The 9,318-nt window shown below is 30.7% G+C and overlaps 1 protein-coding gene across 1 annotated transcript in view; it reads left to right on the top strand.

The window, feature by feature from the left end:
• Positions 1-317: 317 nt before the first annotated feature.
• Positions 318-9,318, top strand: part of LOC117176067 (dynein light chain 4, axonemal-like) — a 111,073-nt gene continuing 102,072 nt past the window's right edge. Inside the window, exon 1 of the mRNA XM_033366077.1 lies at positions 318-444. Coding sequence (XP_033221968.1) covers positions 385-444 — 60 coding nt within the window. The 5' untranslated portion in view covers positions 318-384. The remainder of the gene's footprint in view (positions 445-9,318) is intronic.

The following is a 9,318-nucleotide window of genomic DNA, read 5'->3' on the forward strand; positions in this document are numbered from 1 at the left end:
TGCTGTTATTTCTGAAGGTCATAATTATTTTTAATAGATAATTTGTATGTGTGATGAATACGAAACATAATTATTTTGCATCTTGTAGAATACGTTAAATTAAGTTTATTTTACGCCATGATTACGTGTACAAAAATTTCGATACAAATAGCAGGAGTGTTTTCGTATAGGATATGCTATGGAATTATTACATAGAAAAATGAGATATATTCGACTAAACATCTTTAATGCAGTTTACGCCCCTGATTTTCTTATGACTCACTGTCACGATCCATGAGGGAGTGGATAGGGTGCGTGAGAGCTTAACAAAACTTAACCGTATACAGTCACCGCGCAATCACTGAGCGCAGAACTAGAAACCTTGTAAACATTTTATCAATCACAATGACTGAAATAAAAAAGGACGACGTGATGAAAATCCTACATACCTACCCTCTATGTCGAGTAAGTAAATTCCATACCTACCGTGATTAACCTGAACCAGCATAGAATAAACGATAGCTAAAAGGTCGATCAATAAATATGTGACAATAAGTTCCCCGCAAAAACTGGGCTATTTAGCTTACTTGGAAATGTTAAATTATGCATTTTTAATTAAGTACAGTTGAAGTAATTAGATATGTTTTTCAATGGTAACACTTAAAAATATTTCCCCTAGATTTCATCGTTTTCATATTTGTCCATCTGCGCAAAATCTAACCCATTTCATATATTTCAATCTCCAATCAGTTCTCATAAATTCTTATAATTAGAATTAAAACCGGTACGTGTGTACGAATATTCAGAACAATAAAATTGCCTTATAAACAATTTGACTTTAAATTCGACTTACATTTTTTTGCGAATAAATCTATGAAAATCAAAAATCTGTGATTATTAGACTTTGATATTATAAAAAGAATACATACCTCAGGTCAAAATCAAATATTTTTTATTCATTTAATTGCAGCAAGTGTAAAAATAATTACATGCGATATCGAAAACGTGTGCTCTGATTTTATGGGTACACCGTGGAAAATGTTTGAAGTTTTAATCTACAATGTATACACATTCGTATCTCGAATCTAAGACCTCGGTATACGCAATCGTAAATAAGAGACAGTGTATATTAAATTTCATAAGATGCATATTAATAAAAAAAATAATTTCAATAATTAATCAAATGATAAATAACATAAAAAATATTTACTTCTAGATATTGTAAATGTAAATTACCTTGGTTTTTAAAGCAAAAATGTACAATTAAGCAAATAATTTTGAAACCTAATCCCCAAGCATCTGTACTCAAGTTAAATTTCTAACCCTCACAGCGAAGTTCAGAAAAAATTCCACCCGTATATTTCACTTTAATTATAAGTAAGAATTTCGTCGACAAATTTAGGGTTATCAGTTTATTTTTTAATATTCGTGAAACCTTGCAGGCATCAAAGAACTTGGTGTTTTCATGTACTCTGTTTTATCGACTTTTATATACATGTATGTTAATTATACAGCATGATGGTATATTAAAATTAATTTTCGGTATATTCAAATTACTTTAATTGTATATTAAATTTTGAACATATTTTTTTAACAATGTATACTTTTTTTATTTGAAGACAATATTCGGAATAAATCATTTATGATATATTGTTAGTCAAAATAACAGTTGCAACTGCTTTTCAAGTTTTAGAATAGAAAAATAATTTATTTAATTATTATTTCTATAATATAATTATTAATTCAACCATTAGTTTTAAGAATGCAATGCTTGTTTTTTATTGATTGCGTTCCCTTATGAAACTATGCTACAGGGATGAATACAGGATAACTATACTGCCGAGTACTACAGAAGTACACTCACGGTAAGTCCCCTAGACATTATTCATCTGAAGTTAAATAAGAACGCTGCAAACCACAGAGTAATAATAAGGAGATCGATCTCCGTACATATGTTCTGACGGCGGTAACTGTACATTTATTGCGTTTAAACACAATGCTCACAAGGAAGGGGACATGCGCAATGTGATTTGCTATATAGTTTTCTCCCGCGAGAATTGTGTGAGTGAGTGCCAGTGCTTGACAACCACAACAACATATTACCCATTATTATACTGTCACATTCTGCAGATTTTATATCATTTAATGATTACAATTAAATCTGTATTACTTACCCATACTTTCCAGGTCATAATTTGTCAATTTAATTCTGTAAAAAAACACAGAAATAAATAAGCACGTATATTGACAAACTCAATTGACAATATTTACATGAACATAACCTCAGTCTTTAGCTGCCATTGGGTTTGAACGCCTGAGTCTAGCAATGAATGTACAGCTATAGCAGTCAAAACTCGAGACGCTTTGTACAGCATGATCGGTCTGCTTATTATTACTCCGTGCTGCAAGCATTTGAAAACTACAATTATCCGATGGCAGATAATTTTTATCATGAGGCGGATAAAAATTATCCGTCTTCGGATGATTCTAGTTTTCAATTGTTTGCAGCCTTTTTATCTAAGTTCAGATAAATAATATTTTCGGAATTTACGCTTGTATACAACGGGGAGTACAACGCTTGTATATTACAGGCGAATCTGTAGTACACGAATAGTATGCCACCTGATTACACAGTAGTAATTCAATAGCAATTTCGTCGCGTGTATACTTAAGGCGCTTCCTCAGGCTTGAAAATTAGCCCATGTATTACTCTGACGAGTTTTTCTCCTACAATTCTGAATTGTATGATTTCATATTTCAACCACAGACTATTTTCTTTTTTCGAAAAATCGCCTGGTTCTTATTTTATTGCAATTAATTGAAAATTGAACCTTTTTTGCGCCTGAGAAGTAGCAAACCGCCACTATGAGTATACTCATGGCGAATATAGTTCGTGGGCCCCCTGGCTAGCTATGGAACAGCGGGTGGTCTAGAGGTGTCATTTTTTCGACGATACTTAAAACATCGTAAACCTAGGATCGAGCCGAAAATTTTGATTAAGTGCCTGCCATGCTTCACTCAACTTTCCTATTGTTAGAGATTACAGTCGGTTGAAAGAAATGAGAAATTAGCAACTATTAAGGAATTTCATTTTAATACTGTACATTCGGTTCATTACATAACGATAAGACAATTAAAAAAATAAATAAGAAAATCGGTTAATCCGTTCAATTTTTGGATACAACTTTTTTTCTCTTCTTCGATTGTACGACAAAAAATACTAAAAGAAAAAGATGCTGCGCCCAGAATTGGAATTGGAAATTGTAAACCATCCATACTTAATTTGACATAAATTTAAAAAAAATCAATAATTAATTGCAAGAACAATAACATTAAGATTTTAGCAGACTTTACTAGTCCTCGGTATCATTGAATATTATGTTTGCCGCAAAAAATACGATTTAAAAAGTATTTTTCAAAAAGTAATTATTTTAACAAGTTATATTTGCTTAAACAATTAAAAGGTGGGTCATCTATTCTTTGTATACACTATACAGTCATGTAATACACTATTTAGTTATTGTAAACAAACTGATTGAGCAAATTAGGATTGTTTAAACGAATAGAAATTTATTAAACATTAAAAGACATGTATCAAAATTATGTAATTATTCAAAAAAACGTAGCGAAGCATATCAATTTAGAGAAAATAGACTTCTTTAGATCAATGTTCAGAAATTTGAAAAAAAAAACAATAAATAACTGCTTAAATGATGATATAATGTTTTTAGAAAACTGTGCTACTCCAAAGAATGAAAAACCATTACATTTCAATCAGAAAATACGACTGTTTGTTCCATTTTTTGGGATCAAATGATTGTTTAAATAATTTACATTTCTGTAAACGATTGAAAATTGTTTAAAAAGTAATGGGAAATATTCAAATTGTCCACTAGTAATTATTTGTATAAAAGAGACGACTGATATTTGCTAAAAATTAACAATAATGAACGTAAAAATATATTTTTTTTATTTTTGGCTCATATTTGGGGCGCTGTGGGTGGGGGGGGGGGGGGGGGGGGGGGGGGGGTTGAAAATAAAATTTATTACTATGGATTTATTTCGTAAACACTCCATCTTGTAAATCGATTGGAAATATATTTATAATTTTTATTAAATTTTAACATAGTATAAACAGTACACATTGTGCCATTTAATTTTATAATTCTATGGCTAGGTCCCCAACTCGAAAAAGAAGGCTCCTCCGCTTTCTGTTAATAACATTTTAAATTTTTCGAATGAAAAGCAATGAAATTGAACCAAATTATGTGCATCTTGAAGCAAAATAGTTTATCAATTCTGACCAAAACAACACATTTATTGTGACGCAAGCAGTTGTATTTTAAACAAATAAAGATTTAAGAAAAAACATAAAAAAATTATGATTCTCTATGATTACAGAGTTTTCAATTTAAACTTGCCACCATGAAATTAAAATAATGAAATGAATGAATGAATAAATGAATGATTAAATGAATGAATGAATTAATTAATGAATAAATGAAATGAATAAGAAAATGGAAATAATATAAATGTAAATTCCATACTTTTTCCATTCAACAGTTTCCAATTTTGGGCGCAGCATCTTTTTCTTTCAGTATTTTTTGTCGTACAATCGGAGAAGAGAGAAAAAAGGTGTATCCAGAAATTCAACGAATTAACCGATTTTCTTCTTTCTTTTTTTAATCGTCTTATCGTTATGTAATGAACCGAATGGACAGTATTAAAATGAAATTCCTTAATATTTGCTAATTTCTAATTTCTTTCAACCGACTGTAATCTCTAACAATAGGAAAGTTGAGTGAGGCATGACAGGCACTTAATCTAAAGTCTCGGATCGATCCTAGGTTAATGATGTTTTGAAGACATGTGATACTTAGAAATTTGACGATTTTACCAGTTTTAGGTTCCCCCGGCTTTTTTTCTAGAATAATAAATATTTTGTCTTAAAAATTTAGGAAATGATAGCGAACATGCTAACGGACGTCCCCACACACTTTTGTTATAGGTTAATTCAAAAAAGTTTTAATTTAGCAAAATGTGATTAATTTGCATGGCGCTCAGGAAATAGAATCAATTTTTTCAGTGTTAGATTCCCCAGGCTTTTTTCCTAGGATAAGAAATATTTTGCCTTCAAAATCTGAGAAATGATAGCGAACGTGCTAACGGACGTCCCCACACACTTTTTTTGTGTTTTTTTATCAACAAATTTTTTATATTGCTAACAACGTGCGTGTATATTTCGAGATTGTGTGTTACAATTCACCCGAGCGTTATTTCCAAACTACACAATATTTTTGGCCGAAGACGTTGGACTTACAAATAAACATAGTAACTAATCTCGCGGAACTAACCTTCACAGTAATACAAGAATCTGAATTTCAGTAGAGAAAGGCGGTTGACTTTCAGATGTAATCAAAAGGATCATTCGCCAGTTGAAAGTCAACTGATAATTATAACATGACTTTAAGTAACGCGCTCGGTTGAAAGTCAACTGCCTTATGTACGTAAGATGCACTTTATAGGTTAATTTAAGACAGAAAGATTGTTGACTTTCCTTCAACGAGTGCGTGTGAAATGAAACTTATAGGTTGATTCAAGTCAGCTGATTGTTGAAATACCAGGTACAGAACCTAAATCTTCAATCCTTTTTTATATATTTTTTTTATCACATATGAACGGTTATTCATAATCAAATACCGTTATAGATCTGAGTAAAATATGTCAAAATAGGAAACGCTGACGAAACGACTATACCATGAGCTCAGTGTGGATCGACACTATCCAGTCAGCGCTATTGACGCCATATTGGCTACTCTCAGCTGCTCTCTTGTCATATCTTCTAAAATCGCCGAAATCCGCCCAAGTGTTTGCGCATCGTTGCATCGCATTTCGCATACCCCTTTCTGCCAGCACAAATTGAGTTTCAGAGCGCGCGAATGAAAATCATTCTAAACTCAACATATCTGTCAGTTAATCATCATATTACTCGTATATCAGATAGGAGACACTGTACTTAAGTTCCATTTCTGGTTGAAATTAAGTGATTGCCTTAATTTAATGCAAAAATGAAATTCAACCACATTTACAATTTATCATCTTGAATCACTGTGTTGTTTGCAGGCAATCAAAAAAGTTAATTTCATAAATAATTTCCAGATAATCGGAAAGGCAGAGATGAAAAACGACGTAACCTCAAAATAATACATATGCATAACATTTTTATTTAGCACAATAATTTTTTTTGTTATTATCCTTCGAAAAAGAGTCCGGGGACGTCAGTTATGATATTTGATAGCATCTCCGAATTGAGTTCTTAAAATTTTTCATTTTTGCGGAAAAAAGCCGGGGAAACTGTAAGTATCACCAGAGATGAGGTGGGAGATTGCTCATGTAATGGAATAAGAAACTCCGTCAAAATCCGACTGCTAAAAGCGCCCTCTTGGTTTGTGGGTCAACTCCTCGTAGTTACTTCGCAGGTTTCGGCATTTTTCAGACGTTCCGCGTCGGCAATTGCTTAAGTTAGAGAATTTTAAAAATGAGTTACCACCGCAGTTACAATTACAAGAGTTACCATAAATGTAAATGATGTACTGCATATTTATTTACCACTCGAATATTAAGTGCTTATATATAATTATTCTAATGATTCACAATTATTAGTGAGTAGTTATATAATGAAAACTAATTATTTTTAATATTATATCGTTACATAGCTATTTATATGCTATAAATCGTAAATTATGACTTATAATTTTAATACATTACCGGAAAAAGTTTTATGTTCACCTATTTTTTAATGATTGATAAGTTTTATTTATTTTAATTATGACAGAGCTAAACATTTTTCTGTTTAAAATGTTGAATGCTATCAAAATTTAAAATTCTGTATAAAATCAAGCAGGAGATGAAGCCAGTTTGTCCATTTTATAAAGAATTTTGAGATTTCTTTAGAAACAAAAAAATAGTATATTGTCAATTATAATACCTTAAATTTTTCTCTAAAACGCTAAAATTAGGTAACTATTATAACATATGTTTATCAGTTACAGATTGTATTAATTAATATACAGTTTGTAGTCAAAATACTTTCAAGAACTTTATTGTTTATTATCAGTGGCGTTGTTTGTCAGGCAAAATATTAATTTGATAAAAATTTTTGAACATTTCTAAATGTTACAAACTTTTTATTCAGAGCATTTTACAACATTATTTTTAATTGTACGATTTAAATGATTGATGGTTCTTTTACCTTGAAATTAGAATCACATATTTTAAAAAATATAACTAATATATACACACAAAATACTATCTTAAAGTGTACAGTTATTCAAAGAAAATAGAAGAAAACAGTAATATAAGTACTAAATATTTTAATGTAACATACACGATTGCAAATTTCTAAATATTAAACTGCAAACGGTTCTAAAGCATAGTCTTAAGTTCGAGAGATATATGACCTATATTTATGCAAGGCCTTTTAAGTTTAAACCCCTCAATTACTTGCGGGGAAAACCTAGAAAGCTAACTTCTGAAATTAAGTAAGAACCGTATATATCTTTGCCTATAGTCCGTATACCTGGTTGAACCTAATAAATTTTGGAAATTTTCCTCCTTTTATGGTCTTTTTTTGTTGTAAGAATACTCGGTATGAATGGTTGCGTAGTTGTGAGCCCAAAATTACGAAAATAAAATTAGCACCTTATTACGGTTAAAGCACTGTTTAAAAAAAAGTAATTGTTTAAGTTTTGTCATTTTTCCTAAAAAAACATTCATTTTCTTAAAAAAAGGCGAATTTTAAACGACAAATATTTCAATTTACAAGCAAACAAGAATTGAATAAATGGAATAGTTGAAGTTCCAGTTTAAAAAAATTAATATTTTCAACAACAAAAATTAATTTTCAACCAAAAATGAAATAGCTGAATTTTCAAATAAAAACATTAATTTCCAACAATATAATTTATTTTCTATCCGAAGTGCTAAATATGCAACAAAAAGCAAGCTTCAACAGACCCCTTCAACTATTAACTTGTAAAATTCTTTAATTTTTACCTGCTAAATGTTTCAATGTATACAATTTTAAGTATTCTTTCAAAATTGTTGAATTTCACATTACAGTTTAAAATTAATTATTTAACTAAGGATTGGTTTTAATTCTTTTTTCAACTATAAAATGTTATTATAATAAATAAAATATTTAAATTTATTATCTTCAGTTTTTAGAACAATAATACTTTGATAATAATAATATGAATAATTATACCTAATTATTTAAATATATATATTTTTTAAATTTCAAATCATTATTATTATTATTAGGTTTTCTTAACAGATTAGGAGTTTATATAATAATAATTCAAGGATAATTTTCAAATTCAATGTACAATTTTAAAGTACAAGTTTCTTTAAAAAGAAATTAAGAGAAAAATGTACTCATCAAGTATGCATCGCTGGAAACAAACTTTTTGAAAAATCATTTTCGAAGCAATGTTTTTTTGCTTCTGACATTGGTTTTATTAAAAAAGGGTTAAGTACATTTTTCACATAATTCTTATGTACAGAAAGTCTTCTTTTGATTTTGATTGAAAAACTAAATATGTATATGTATTTTTTTATTACACCATTAAGCCATTTCCCTTTCGGGGTAGGCGTGACTCACTCGGTAGGGGAAAGGAGTAGTGTGTGGAAGGGATAGAGATTTTTCAGATTGATTCAGAATTCTCGTGCTATTTAAGTAAATAACACGTTCGTTCCGCAACACTGCTCCGACCCAGGTTGCTGATCAATCTCTCTAGCAATCACCCCAAGCGAAGAACCTCACGAAGTCGTTATGTAAGGTTCCCCACTTGGGTCCATTAATGGCCAAGGTCTTTTGTTTCAGGCGTCATTCACTTTACTGACACTCTTTTTATTAACTATTTGCCGCCATACTTTCCTGTCCTGGCATATTTCTCTAGCTTCTTTTATGTCCATGCATTTTTTCATGCAGGCTCTCGTGTTTCTGAGACTTCTTATGTCTCTTCTAACTAGGGTCTCATTCACACATTCTAACCATTCTTTCCGCGGTCTACCTCTGGGCACGCTGCCATTTATTTTACCTTGATACACTTGTTTCGTTAGTCGTTCATTTGGCATTCTCTCAACATGTCCGAACCATCTTAACCGATTTCTTTTCCATGTTTCAACTAGCGTCTCTTCTGCACCACATTCCTTTAGAATTATCTCGTTACGTACTTTGTCCATCAGGGTTTTCCCGCATATTATGCGCATGAATCTCATGTCGATTGCGTTAATTTTACTCTTATCTTTTTCTTGATAAGTCCATGTCTCGCTACC

This window comes from Belonocnema kinseyi, chromosome 1 (assembly GCF_010883055.1).
Source record: "Belonocnema kinseyi isolate 2016_QV_RU_SX_M_011 chromosome 1, B_treatae_v1, whole genome shotgun sequence".
Taxonomy (NCBI): Eukaryota; Metazoa; Arthropoda; class Insecta; order Hymenoptera; family Cynipidae; genus Belonocnema; species Belonocnema kinseyi.